Source organism: Falco rusticolus, chromosome 9 (genome assembly GCF_015220075.1).
Source record: "Falco rusticolus isolate bFalRus1 chromosome 9, bFalRus1.pri, whole genome shotgun sequence".
Lineage (NCBI taxonomy): Eukaryota > Metazoa > Chordata > Aves > Falconiformes > Falconidae > Falco > Falco rusticolus.
The window spans coordinates 26,056,968-26,071,773 of record NC_051195.1 but is presented as its reverse complement, the minus strand read 5'-3'; the positions used below and the strand labels follow the sequence as shown (position 1 = coordinate 26,071,773).

The 14,806-nt window shown below is 39.8% G+C and overlaps 1 protein-coding gene across 1 annotated transcript in view; it reads right to left on the bottom strand.

Annotated features, from left to right (window-relative positions):
• The window catches only part of TNKS2 (tankyrase 2), a 33,970-nt gene extending 19,381 nt beyond the window's left edge, over positions 1 to 14,589 (bottom strand). The window contains exons 1-11 of the mRNA XM_037399403.1: positions 14,240 to 14,589; positions 8,457 to 8,681; positions 7,406 to 7,501; positions 7,071 to 7,107; positions 6,674 to 6,749; positions 5,243 to 5,337; positions 4,021 to 4,087; positions 1,972 to 2,158; positions 908 to 1,029; positions 295 to 386; positions 124 to 202 (exon numbers count right to left, since the gene is read on the bottom strand). Of these exons, the coding sequence (XP_037255300.1) occupies positions 124 to 202; positions 295 to 386; positions 908 to 1,029; positions 1,972 to 2,158; positions 4,021 to 4,087; positions 5,243 to 5,337; positions 6,674 to 6,749; positions 7,071 to 7,107; positions 7,406 to 7,501; positions 8,457 to 8,681; positions 14,240 to 14,441 (1,278 nt within the window). The 5' untranslated portion in view covers positions 14,442 to 14,589. The remainder of the gene's footprint in view (positions 1 to 123; positions 203 to 294; positions 387 to 907; positions 1,030 to 1,971; positions 2,159 to 4,020; positions 4,088 to 5,242; positions 5,338 to 6,673; positions 6,750 to 7,070; positions 7,108 to 7,405; positions 7,502 to 8,456; positions 8,682 to 14,239) is intronic.
• Between the last annotated feature and the right edge of the window lie 217 nt (positions 14,590 to 14,806).

The following is a 14,806-nucleotide window of genomic DNA, read 5'->3' as shown; positions in this document are numbered from 1 at the left end:
ACAACCTTCCAAAATGAATTAATATAGAAAAGTCTGTCTACTCAGCTGTTCATTCTCACAGCATGAAAACCTATATAGCAGGCAAAGCTCAACACACACAAAAGTATAAATAGTAACTCATACCTTAGCTTCATGTTTTACAACTACTTCAACAACATCATTATGAGCCTTTTCTGATGCCACATGCAGAGGAGTCAAGAAGCTTAAAAAAAAAAAAAACCAAAAAACAAACTCACAATGTATTTTGCAAAATCTTCTAAACACTTAAAAGAGTATTCCTTTGTAACCACTTACTCTTTTGTTTTTTCATTGATGTTGGCTCCTTTCCTCAGCAGCAATTCACATACTTGTTTTCTCTTAGGATATGGAGATGCAGCAGCACAGTGCTGAGAATATTAAACATCGTAGCGTTAACAACTAGCTAGCAATATATACAGGTTTTGGTGCTTGCTAATCAGCTGGCAGTTAAGAGCTGATTGTGTGCAAAGCCCACAGGAAAAAGAAAAAAAACCACCTCACAAGTAGAAGATTATTAATTTGGGAGATTCCACATGGGCTTTTGGATTGGGCTCTGGTATCTTCCAGAGCTCCCTCTCCACTAATTGCTGGAAACCTTCAAGCTTTACAAACAAAGCTAACATATGTAGCTCGCTGTTGCTTAAAACTAGACTATCCTACAGAAAAACAGTCATATAGACAACCTAAATTAAACAAGTGATTTAGACTAGTCTTAACATAAACCTTAAGAACAAAATATTAGTGTTATTTGTTTAGCTAAAAACTGGATATTCCAGGCTGGTCTTAATTACACTGTTTGACACTGAAATTTTTAGTTCTAAAGTATTAGCTAGTAAGTTTAGGTCAGCCACAATATATGCAAAATAATGACAAAATCCTGAGATATTACCAATGCTGTCTCATGTGTTTGAGGATGTTTGAAGTTCACTGTCTCCAAAGAAAGGTGTTTCTTTATACGAGCCACATCTGATTCTCTTGCAGCCTGCAGCAGTGAGTGACCTTTGAATTCATCTTTAAAAATAAATAAATACATACCAGAAAGTTACACTCCTTCAGTTGAGAAGACGCAAGAGGATTGTTTCTTTCAGTTACATAAAAATACTCATTTTATTCAGTAGACCACGGTGCAGACATTTCCAACTCTGACTTAAGCTTTTACATCACTTGACAGAACTTTTTACCTAAGCCAAAACACTAAAGAAATACACTTTTGTTTCAAAACCAAAGCCAGAGACATCCAAACTGGTTGAAGACCTGTTTCACTCACCACTGTTCTAGGTTCCACTCCTCACGTATGAACCAATTCAAGTATATACACGTCTCTATTTCTGACCTCTTTAGTAAAACCATTTCTAGATGCTAGCATGAAGCCTAATGTAGTATTTACTGATAATTTTTGTACATATCCCAGAAAGTTATTGTTGGACCACTCAAGGTCAGAATTTGATGGCATTCTTTTCAACTACTTGAGTTTTCTGGACAAAAAAAAAAAATCAAAGCCTTTCATTAATTTCTTTGAACTTTCAGCGACTATGGCATACTCAAACATACTCAGCATTCTAAACAGTTACGTTTTTTCTTTTCTTCAAACAAAATACAGCGGAATAAAAATGAGTATTTCAACAGTCTTGATGCAGTGACAGGAGCAAGTATGGAAAATGAAAGTGTACTGGCAAGGTTGTGAGGGAAAGCATGTCTATTTAGCAAAGAAAAGCTACAAAACCCATCACAACCACATGACTATAAAACTGACAATAAAATTATTTTAAATGCCTATATTCAGAAAAATTAGCAATCTCAAATTATAAACAGTGAAATGTACTGTCCAACATTGCACAATTGCTTGGAAAGTGTAAGCAATTTCCAAATCTGGCTTCTGGCAGGTCACTGTCTAGGGAACCTAAGCACACATTACAATCTATAACTGTAGAACTGATCTCACTTTATACTCACATGCTAATCGCTCTTTTAACTGGGGTGTTGGAGCCAAATCAATGGTGCTTTTGTTGTGACAGTTCAACAGTGTTGGGTCAGCACCATAACTTAACAAAAGTGAACATACTTCCACCCTGTTCTTAGAAGCTGCTTCATGCAGAGGGGTGAACTGCCACAGGTCCATCGCATTCACACATGCTCCATGCTTGAAAGGGAAAGCGGTAAAAAAAGTGCAATATCAAAACCAGATCATTAGAAAAAAGACTTCTGTCATTAGTTTCAATGCAGTAGACTTAAAATAATTAAAAAAAAAATAATAAATCAATGCGTGTATGCAATCTGTATCCAAGACATTCTCTAGATGTTCATTTTCAATATAACACAACATTTCAGCACGCTGCAGTTTTTAATCCTCTAGCATCTCACAGGTACATTCAAAGAACCCAAAGGCCGGCTAGTCTCTTCAGGCTTTCCCCAGCATCTCTAAAAGGAGAGTAGCTCTGCTACAGGTCAGATCAGAGAAAGAGCCTAATTCATACACTCTGAATCACCTTTGATCAAGCTCCTGTTTCTTGTCACTCTAGAGAAAGTCTAGAGTTAACAGTTGCACTAAGATAAACACACGTTCTATCAACACTCTCCAAGATACGAATGCTAGAAAGAGACAGGCACGCAAAAGTTGACTTCAATTCAGAATATGTAATTACAAGGTTCTGCAAGTAATATTCTTGGATGATTAATATCTGCGTAATTATTCTCCAGTAACATTCTGTATGCATCTTGAGTTCTGTCTGTAAGCAATTCTGATAAGACATGCTCCTTCCCATTGCTCCTGTTAAATCCATAGTGCTTTGCAAAAAATAAGTCAAGGTTCACAGAAATATAACAGTTAAGATACACAGTAGTGTCTAGTCAAAAGGCAGAATTTCTTTTACCTAGTACCACAACTGTAAAGATTCACTTTACAATTGGCCTCTCAAGTAACAGAAAAAAAAATATTAACCCCCTGACTATTTATACTTACTATATATGCTTCTTCCAATGATTTTTAAATTTTTGCTAAACAAATAGACACATGGGATCAGTAGGGAGTGAGACATACAGGACAGAACAACAACAGCTATTCTCTGAACATCCAAACATCTAGAGCAGGGGTCCTCAAACTTTTTAAACAGGGGGCCGGCGCGTGGACGAAGTCATCTGCGGCTGCTTGGTTTCCCCCACGAACCCCCAGCGGGGGGTGTGTGTGTGTGTTCTGTAAATACTGGGGGCCAGACTGAGGACCCTGGGGGGCTGTATCTGGCCCGCGGGCCCTAAGTTTGAGGACCCCTGATCTAGAGTTACCTAACAGAACACCCTCAGCTGTTATAATGACCATGTTCTGCTGTAACAGCGAAGAATAGGCATAGTTCAAAAGTCCCCTGCTGCACAACACTCACAGATATATGCAGGCTACACCTTTGAGCCACTACCGTAATATGCATCATATTCTATCTTAAAGATTAACATAACCCAGGTAAGCCACTTCAGTTCTGTGAGCTCGCTTATGTTAGAAAAACTGACACATTTTTCTTTCTTTGGAGTTAAGGCTACAATTCAGGGCCAGAATTGATGTTGTAAAGTTCACTCCCTCAAAAGACTGATTACTCTTTCATTTTATAACATTTACAATCTTTACCAGCATTCTTTTCAAAAACCTTTTAATATGCTGTCTTCTGAAATGCTTTTCTATTGTCAAACTCACAATATTGCTGGTTTTGGTGGATTTTGGGTGAGGGGGGAAGGCTGAGATAAGAAGTACTTACTTGGCAATATAAAAACATTCAACTTTGGAGCAGAAAGAGTTAAAACCAGAAAGCACATTTATAAAGAAAAAGCTTCCTTGCAAGCAGAAGATTCTGTAGCTCCATCTTAATAATCATTAACCAAGATGTACAGCAAAAGCAATCTATCATTCTTTAAGTTTTGTAATTTCAGTACAATATAAAAAAAATATGCCACTTGCATTACTCTATTATAAACTGTTCTTATTTAGTAATATGCAATTTAATCTCTTCAAAGACCAACCTTTACTAGAAGCTCTGTTACTTCATAATGACCATAGGAACAGGCATTGTGAAGTGGCACCAAATCTCTACATAGGAGAGAAAGGGGAAGAATGATTGTCTTAGTATGTGTATTTCAGTTCCAAATGCTTCTTGCAACATTGCAAATGGTACTGTGCTGCACCTTGAACATTTTACACAAATAGTGTCAGAGATGTTCAAATTAAGTTGAGAGGAAACACTAAGCTGGAGAAGAACCCAGAAAATCCTGTCATCATTTTTCAGAACAGTGAATGTTTAAAATAATCGGAAGATGAGAAATTAACTGCACTTACTGCAACAAAATGGTTCCGCTCAGACTTGAAACCCTAAGCAGGAAGAACTATCTGCAGGGGATTTTCAGGACTGACAGTAATTATTTCCTTTTTCACAAGAACACTGCCATAAGATTATCTCCTCCCTTGGAAACTAAACAAGTCTTACTGGCTAATGGTTAAGTAACTGTAAGATATTCTACAGTAACAGCAGAGCTGCAGAGGTTTTAAAGCCAGCTTCATACTCTCTCAAACTTGGAACTTGGGAGCAAGCGAGAAATTGCCCCAAGTGAATTCTTTCACTGGGCTAGTAAGGGAGAAAAGACAAAAGTGAATTCCAACCCCAAGGGGACAATTAAAACTGTCTGATCAGGCAGCTATTTATGTAGCTGTGAAGTGATCCTAGGAAAAAGGAGGAGTAAGATTTTGCTTTCCATAATCTTTCATGTGCCTAAATACATATTTTAAAAATAGGGTTTTCATTATATTTTATGTAACTAAACAAACTTAGTGCATCTGTATTTCACTACACTTCCTGACATAATAACCAAATAAAACCTCTGGGAAACAGATCTTCATTTTTTATCACATTCTTTGCAACAGAAACTTAAAAGTAGAAAGAAAATTAAGACTGCTTCAATCATCAAAATAATGCTGACTTCACAGTGGTGTATGAACATACCTTATTAAACAAGAGATAATAATTTGGCTAGTGATACCTAAAAGGCACATGTTCTATGTTCAGCTCAATTTGGACTCACAAGTCTTAAGCCTTTACACTTTACATTTTTGTCCCAACGGAAAGGTTAAAGATGACGTAATTGTCTCAGGTTAGAAATTCTTCAGCGTTAAAATAGTATTACTATCCTTTACTTCATCTCAATTTTAAACAAATTATGTTTATTCCAAACAAAGGAAAAATGAACCTACCCTTTATCCTTTGCATGTACATCAGCCCCATGTTGCAGCAAGAGCTGTACTATTTTTACACGGTTATACCCAGCTGCTAAATGTAAAGGAGTAGACTGAAATGACAGAATGTAGAAGTAATCAGTAACACAAAATCAAGGGTTGATTTTATTTTTTTTTTCAAAACTTGTTAATGGTACTAATTACTGAAATCCTTAAAACACTTGCAACATTAAAAGAGAGTGCTTGAACCAAACATTTGATAACTATGTTCATTGTTTACTGACTACTCTCACAATCATCATAAACACAAATCCTGAATTTACACCATCACCAATACATTCTGGCAACAAAGACCCTCTTAAAGGATTTTTGATGCCTGCAGTCCATTTTTGTCTTTTAGCTTACCATACCTATACTAGCATACTAGCATATTTTGCTAGGACAAACTATGTCCTTCGTGAAAGGGGAAATAAGATGGCTATTAGAAACAATGACTGCTAAATTATAAAGAGGTCTCCCTACCAATAAGTTAGGAAATTATCAAGAGAGATTGTTACGCACATCTGTGAGTGTAGTAAGTTAGTGGGGCATGGGGGAAACAATCTTCTAAATTCTCACACTCTACAGAGCAGTCAGATAATTGCTTTATGATCTTTTCTAGAAAACCCACTCCAGCATTCCCATCAGCAGCATCAAGAGCAGAGCTACAAATTAGTGAAGAGAAATCTTATCCTCTTCATTTAAAAACCCGTCAACTGAACCGGGTCTGTACAGTTCCTAGAGGATGAGTCTCAGAGCTAGAAGATAAGAAAACAGAAATGCATAGGTGTTTTGGAGATCCCAATATCTTACCACAAAATCCTGGACAGGGAAAGTAATTTGAAAAAGAAACTTAAGTGACTGAGTAAATATACTTAATGAGAACAACAAGGACACCACAAACTGATATTCAGTAATATGAACCTTTGGTAGGCTAGGGGCTGAACCCAGGAGACAATCATGATTTTTTAGAATAGAGATTTTGAATATTTTTCACATAGTTTTTTACCAATACTTATAGGAATGAATAGCTCATTCTTGAAACAGCTACGATAACTTGCCTAAGGTATATGGCAAATAAGGGGCCTGTGTGCACCTCTTTGCATTTGCAACAATAATCTATGAAAAGGCTTCCTTCTTCATCACTGCAGATATGAAGGTCAAGCATTAGATCCAACTGAAAAGGTGTCTGTTTATTGCTCCTAGATGGAAATACCTAATTAGTCCTTTTATGATTAAAAACAAACAAAAACCATCAGCCAGCTGCTAGAAAGCTACAATCTTATTTTCTCACATATATTAAAGAAAATAGATAGATTCTATGTTTAACATTCTTAAAAACTGGTCAAACAGTGACGGTAAAACATGTAAGAATGAACTCATTTTAAATGAGGTTTCAAACAAAAATACCTTTCTGCCATCACTTGCATGACAGTTAACATTTAATGGTGTAAGAAGAGACATCATCTTTTCTTCATTTCCACTCCTGAAAAACAAGATATGAAATAAGCAGAAATATTTTTATTCCAGTTTTTAGTAGCTTGTTATGTTTTTATATTTTTCCTTGCTATAATGTTCAGCAGATCTGAAGTAACACATTCACTTCCGTATTGCCAGCATTAAAGGGAAAGCAAAAATGCATTTATGTAACTGGTTTTGTAACTTTATTCACAGATAACAGCCAAAGCTTAGCATCTAGATGGAATGCCAGCTCAGAAGCCTATATATATATACACACACATATACACACATTACATACCATTCTGAAAATATAACTAAATTCCAGATATTTTCCAAACATGCATACCTGGCACTTTCTAAGAGTTCATCTTTCTTGTATTCACCTGGAAGACAAAAGGGAGTTGTTAAATGAGTACCTACATATGTAGTCTGCTACTTATGCTCCTCTTCTAAAATTTTAGAGAACATAAGTGTTAAAAATCTCACAGTCCATTACTGAACTAGCACAATAAACTATTTAATCAGAACACATCCCACAGCTGAGATGATGAAGGCCATATGGGAATTTCTATTTAGAATTACAAAAGACAGAAGCAATATCAGAAAGACAAAAACTAAAATAAAGTGTTACATTAATTTGACTGTTATTAGTCATAATGTAATCTAAAGATTATCGCTTACCAGTCAGCACTGCTTTTGCAGACGGGTCTGCTAAATCCAAAGCTGTTCTTCCATCTGTGTTCCGGATGGTTGGTTCAGCACCATGCTGCAGCAGTACTATAAAATGCCAAAGTTTTCCATGAGACAACAATTCTACAAGACAAGGCTTATGAAATGTATCATTACTGTAAATTGCAAGCAACAAAAGAAACATCCAGTTACTGATCCTAACTTCCCCTCTCAAATTTTTACTGTCAGAATTCCTTAATGTCACCTGCGAACAGTTTAACTAGTGAAACATGCCCAGACACATTTTACAAGAAAAAAGCAGAGCAGAAATCACAGACTGGCAGGAGGCAATCTCAATATCAGTTGAAAGACTGACAGACACTACAAAAACCAGTAGCTACTTCACATCAGCTTCAGAGCATGCTGCCTCAAACCCACGAGTGACTAAGCCCTGAACTGCACACAGCAGTAACAGGCCCTGCATTTTGCACTCATTTTGGGGCCAATCAGACAGTGCTACATATACAACTTTCCAGATCTGCTCCTTAAGAAAGGAGAGCAAACCACGCAATCAAAAAATTATTCTTGACATATCTAACTTTCTGCCTTTTCCTAACTCTTAAGAACTGTGTAGACAAAACAGGTGGTCAATATAATTAAGTTTAGCTCCTATCCTTAACTAATTTAACATGGCTCCTACACATAGAGACAGAATGAATCCATTACTGAAACCAGTTTTGTTCTTTCCACTACACTGTGAGCAGCGGCAGAAGGCAGCAGAAGAATCTAGGCTGAAGTAGAAGAGCATCTAGTTCCATCACATCACTCTAAAGCTCCTTCCTCATTATGTCAATATGAATCTTTATACTTGGGCAATTATCAAAAACAGATCTAAAACCTTGTTTCTTCTAAATCTGGCATATGAATTCAAGTTTATGAAAGATGTGTACATTTAATCCTTATACCAGCCATAGCTTCACAGAGTATAAATGGTCTTTAAAAAGTTTTTGATTTTTCACAGTGAGAAGAGATGTTGGTCACAGGATGAGTGGTAGAAAATTACCAATGCAGACATCTGTCTTGCCCTTAATAGCAGCTTCATGAAGGGGAGTGTAATTCCAGTTATCCCGAGCATTAGGATCTGCACCGTGCCGCAAGAGAAGATTGACAACTTCAGCATGACCAAAAGAGCAAGCATTGTGAAGGGGAATAAGGCCTCCATCATCTCGTGCGTGGACATTGGCACCACTTTGAAGTAAATATTCAACTACATCTTTCCGACCAAAACCTGGAAGAGATAAAGGAAGGAAAGGTGTCAGAGTGGGGTAAGAGAATTCCCTGTCCCACATACAGAGATTAAAACAACAAACTTCTCTTTTTTAGTAATTTTATATGGCTATTAATCTGAACAATATTTTGTATGATACTCTGCCAACTCACAGCCAGTTTGTGGATGGACCAATAGATGATCCCTGGGAGGAGTAAGGATGAGACTGGCTACAAACCAATGCATATGCAATTTATGTCCTAAGCTTTTTAAAAAAGATTCACGGAACACAAATTGCATTTTACAGAAACAAGTTGCTTGTTTTTTTACAAAAAAATCAAGTAAGCAGCACTGCTCTCAAGTTAAAACTAGAAGCATGGCTATTTGTTTTCTAAGGAATAATTAATGTAATACGCACACAGTTTCCACCTTTGAAATGTTCACTTAAGAAAACACTTAGGGACATAAGAAGTTTATCTGAAACCATTCTCTACTAAAGAAATTTATTATATGAGTATGCACAACCATAACTTAAAAGATATTCATAAAGCCTATTTTCAGTGATGTCTAAAATGATTATAAATATTTGATCACAACTGAAGCACAAAAATGCTCTTACATATTCTGTGGCACTTTTTTTAACAAACCTATCATTCAAGTTAGCAGACAGTTAAAAAATATGCCCACTTGTACATCTGGGGCTAGACATACCGTTAATAAGGCAACTGCTCTTATAAAACAATTATATAGCTACTATTATTTAATTTCAGCTGTATCTTGCACATTTCTACAACAGCAAATGAACCAGGACAACAAACTGTATCTGTGTTTTCTCCAATACCTTCACAAGGCCAGAATGACTTCAGACTTCTGCTTGTAGCCATGACGCCCTTATGTTCCAAAGGCCACTGCCCACAGAAATCCCTCAAGGGTTTCACGTAGGTCTCTTTGGGTCTCAGGGATTAGTAGGGCAGGTAAGACCCATGTGTTGGTATTTATCAGACTTGGGCCAAGTACCTTCTGGGAAATAACATGTGTGTGCAGGACTTGGCCTTCCTGGCTTGAAACATCTGAGTTGCAAACCACTTTGCTGAAGAGATCAAGAACTGGGCGGGGATGAAGTCTTGAACTTTTCCCTCAGACTGAATCATCCCACAGTAGTCAGCATCAGCCATACTCAGATGGTAGGAAATTTAAACTTAGTTACAAATCATCCATGGAACACCCCCAGGTAGGTATAAGTCCCTGCAACTGTAACCTAGAAATTATGTTTATTCCTGATAACTACCCAGCATCTGAGTGACCACAGCAGAAGTGTCAGCATTTTAGTTACAACTTTGTAGTTTTAGCTTAGTTGCAACTGAACTTTTTCACAGCATGTTCTGCACTAAACCCGACTGTTCAGTAAATCCCCCCAGCCTGACACCAACCGAAATCCTGAAGCAAGCACTTTCACCTTTGCTATTTTTCAAAATTCAAAATTGAAAACTGCCATTATTAAGTAATTTCTGGATGCTACTTGCTGAGAAATCTCATATACAAGCTGTACATGCCAAAGATGAAGAGGCCAGGAAACTTACTCAGAAAAGCCTTTTTTCAAATTCTATCTTCCCTCAGAAGTCTGGTAAGGAACCACATTCCCCACAGATTTCTGATTATTATAAAAATAATTTTCTGTGAAACTTTTTAGTCCCAGAATGAACTTCAAGGTATTTGCAAGTAACAGCCACAAGACTATACTGGTGATGTATTTCAATTCTTCAAAATACATTACTAATAACAAATCTTGCTCGCTAGCACCTTGACTATGATAGAACCACATGCTGTACAGCAAATTCACTTTTGAGTCTCAGCATTAGTTACCCACCTTACAACTAAATAGAAGGCACTTTGCCTATCCTGACAGAGAACACGAACATCTCACACTTGAGATGAGAACTGGATCATATGTATTTATGTGTACAGACACAGTAAGCCATATTCACTGTGCATGCATATTTCTGCTGCCAAAAAAAAAAAAAAAACAACCAGTACCCACCTACACAACATATACCCATGCAGCCATATTGTCTATATAGTAAATTACATGCAGCATATTTCTCATTCTTAAATAAATTTAGCTTTCATAACTATATATTATTAATAGTTATTTTTCTTCAATGTGGCCTCCTGATTTTTTCTTTCTTCTTCAAACTTTCAAAAATTTCTGCTTCTAGTTTGAATGTATACTCAAAATTTGCTAAATTCTTTGAGGATCTACTCAGATGACTCTTTTCACAAGTGCCACAGTCCTGCAAATGCATCAACAAAGCTGTTACTTGATGACAGGCTGTTTGGTATCTTCCAGTACCAAAAAATGTTTTCAAGAACTGCATTAGTTATGTTAGAAAGCCTCTGACCAAATTCTCTGTCCAGAGGTTACAGGTCTGGTAGGTAAACCACTCATTCTTGTACATAATGCATTCCTGTCCCGCAAAGCTTTGATGTACAGCCCTGATTTTGAACGTAAACCACCAGCCTTAGCAGGAATCAATAGTGTAATTGGAAATCAGCTGTAGTAAACCTCATTATAGGTGTTAGAGGGCATCCAGGTGAATTCTGTTTATTACATAGGTTCAATCAGATAAAGTTCATGAACAACCCGTAGCTTCTCTCTGTGCAAAGCCTGCATCTGTTTGGAAAAGACCCTAAGTACAGCAACACCACTAAACTGTCTGTAGTTATTTTAATGTTGAGCTCATTTGCATCACACCAGTTTTTGTAATTTCTCTTCACGCTGACTGCACAGCAGGGATTCCTTACTTCCTTGTGGAACCATGTGTAAAAGAGGGCACCATATATGAAAAGAAGTATTGTCTCATCATTTTTTTAAGGATGTATGTGTACCTAGAGTAACAGTTCCTCTTTGCTGTCAGTTCACTGCTGCAAAAACTATTCCAGCACCTTTAAAAAAACCACACATACCTGTCATTTTTAAGGGGTGGTGGGTTATTCTGGCTCTTGAGTTTCCACCAAAAGACCAACTAGCTGGTATCACAGCTTGCAACTGTGCAAGGTAAAATGTCTCAACATCGTGAACATTTACTTCTTACAGCAAAGTAGAAGGGCTACTCGTGGCCTCCAGACTCTTCTATCATCTATGACAGATGAGCAGCTCACTGTACTTGTTCCCCAAAAAGTCACAATCTTTCAGCTGACAAATCTTGAATATTAATCATAATAGAAACTTGTAACTGTGTATCTTTATTAAAAATATTTATTTCTTTACAGTCACTGTTGTATCATCATTGACCTTAACCTAATTTTGATGGGATAAAAAGCTAACAGAAACAACTGAGCTCCAATTCCTCCCCCCTACTCCGGGTGTTTGTATTTTCAAACAATTTTAGTTTGTAGGAAGGGCATTTTGGTTCCTGCCAAGTCCCTAAACCTTTGTGATATTTTCAAGTTTGACATACACTGTGATGAAAGGGATTGACTTGAGGAAGTCTATGCAGCTTATGGTGAGAGAGGACTTAAGCTTCAGAACAACTTATACACACAAACATAACTGTGTACTACAAAATCCAAAGAACAACCTTTACCAAGATCCCAATATGTACTACTTCTGATAATGACACATGCCCAAGGAGAACATTCAGTTCTTTGGGGTTTTTTTTTTTAATAAATTAAAATATATTTTAAAATCCACCTTTACAAAATGACACATGGAAAGACGGGAATTTTTTTATTTCTTTAAATTGCTAGGTAAGATCTGGGAAAAGACTTAAAAAATAGAACCCAAGTTCAGAACCCAGAATGCCACTAGAAAAAGAAGGGCAATATGAAACCTATCTTCATGTTTCGGCTCCACCTCTTCCATAAACAAGTCTTAAAACTGAATGAAACTAGTCAGAGAAGTTTTGTAATGTAATTTTCGAAGAGCACCTAGCCACCTAGGCTAAACAAAGCAAGAATACAACAGACTTTTGCTTTTACTTCCTGGAATGTAATACCTTTAGAGACAGAAGACAAAAGATGTTAGTATTACTCCAGTTGTGAATAATGGGGAAAAAGCAAAGCAAAACAAAACAAAAACCCCCAAATCCAGGAGTTAACTTATGTCCATCTTTCACACCACACCTATCGCAGGTAGGCTGACAGCAGCAGTTCTACCTGGAGCAGTGGAAGAGTGTTAAATCAAGAAATTACACAAGTATTTTATGTCACATGTTAACCAGAAACTTGTGGCATCTCCTACAGTCTTGTGACAGGAACAATTAATTTCTCTGTATCAAGCCTGAAGTAGATGTAAGCATGGCAATGGCCTCTCCCATTTACACACCAACCTGTTTAACATTAAAAGTCTAACAACTACATGAAGTTATTACTATGCATTTTTTTAAGAATAAGCTTTCTACAGATCAGGAGTCCTTTAAAGTCAAGATGGATCACTCCTGTCCACAGAGATAAACTAGATCACTACATCACACAAGGAGCTCAAGCACACACACAAAAAAACTAAAAAAAAAAAAAAAAAAAGGAAAAAGAAGAAACCCCCTCACTCCTCCAACATGCTGTAAAATGTACTCATTTATTTAGAAGTTCAGAGTTTATTAGTGAACAGGCAGGACTGCTGCATGTAAAAAGACAGCTGCTATACTGTATTCCTCTGACAGGGTATTTTAAGTTGTCTCCAGGGCTCTCTTGTTAATGAAGTTTCTTAAATCTGTGAAATGCATCTGTCCTGAAGAGGCTTTCAAAAACTCAGACCTGTTAAGTCTACCGAATGCAAGGAAAGGACACCTTAAGTAGAAACCTCTTCCAAAACAAGTGAAGAAACAAAACATCTTTACTGATATCCATATTGTTTATCTGAAAAGAGGCTGCTGTCTTTTGCAGCTTGCCAGCCTTGGGGTCCTACATCTAACGTGGTAATGAAATCAAAACACACAACATGAAAACAACTGCCACAGTCAGGTCTTTGTCTGAAAAGGTGGGATACAATCCTCTGGCCTGCTGCCAGTGAGAGCAGTTGTTCTGCGATGTCAGTTGTTTGCGTATCTCGGTCCCGAATTAACAAAGTCTATTTGTCAAGTAAGGCAAAGAGCTTTGAGACGGTGTTATCTGACAGGCACCCTTCACGGGTGAAATTCTAAAACAAGCAGGCCTGCCGACATCAACGGCAGCAAAACCTGGGCCCCCTGTCACCTGCCAGAGCTCACAGGCCACAACAGGGACAGCCCAAACCCCAGTCCCGAATGTCCTCCACACCAGCTGAGGTTTACTGAAACAAAACCCACAGCAACAAGACACCACCTGCACCGCTCGGCAGCAGCCACCGCCGCGTGGGTGACACCCACGCAGCCACGCCAGAGCGGGCGTCGCGCCCACAGGCGGCCCCAGACGCGGGACGGGCGGCGGCGAAGCGCCCCGGGCCCCCCGCTGCGGCGGCCGCACACCCGGTGCTGCTCCGCGGCCCGGCCCTGCCCGCGCCCCGCGGGAGGCGGACGTACGCGGCCCGGCAGCGGGCGCGGCGCGGCTGCCCCCCGGCCTCCCCCTTCCCCACGGGCGCGGTAATGGCGGCCTCAGGCCCGTACCTGCGGCGAAGTGCAGCGGGCTGGACTTCCTGCCCGCCGTGTCCCGGCTGTTCACGTTCTCGGGCCGCACCAGCCGCTTGACCCGCTCCACGTCCCCGTTCCTGCAGGCCTCGAAGAGCTCCCGAGCCGGCTCCGCCGCCCCGCCGCAGCCCGGCGCCTCGGCCAAGGCGGCCGCCCCACCGGCACACCGCCGCCCCGCCATGCCGGCCGAGCAGCCCCCGCCGCCCCGCTCACAGGCCGCGGCCCGGCGCGGCGGCAGCCCTCACCACGCTCCGCTGGGCGGAGCGCTGGGCCCGGCGCATCGCGGCGGAGGGATCCGGGCGGAGCGCCCGCGGCGGCACCGCTGCCGGACTCGCTGCGCAGGCGCCCCCTCACAGGCTGGGCAGGCGCGGCGCGCGCAGGCGCGGCGGGCGCTCCCGGGCTGGTGGCGGCGGCGTGGCGCGGCCTCCGCCGCGGGCTGAGTGCGGGGGCCGAGGGGGCGGCGGGCCGTACGGCACTACCCGGCCGGCGCTGCTGGGCCCCGGGGCCCTTGAACCCAGGGAGCTCCCGCTCTGGCGGCCATTTCCA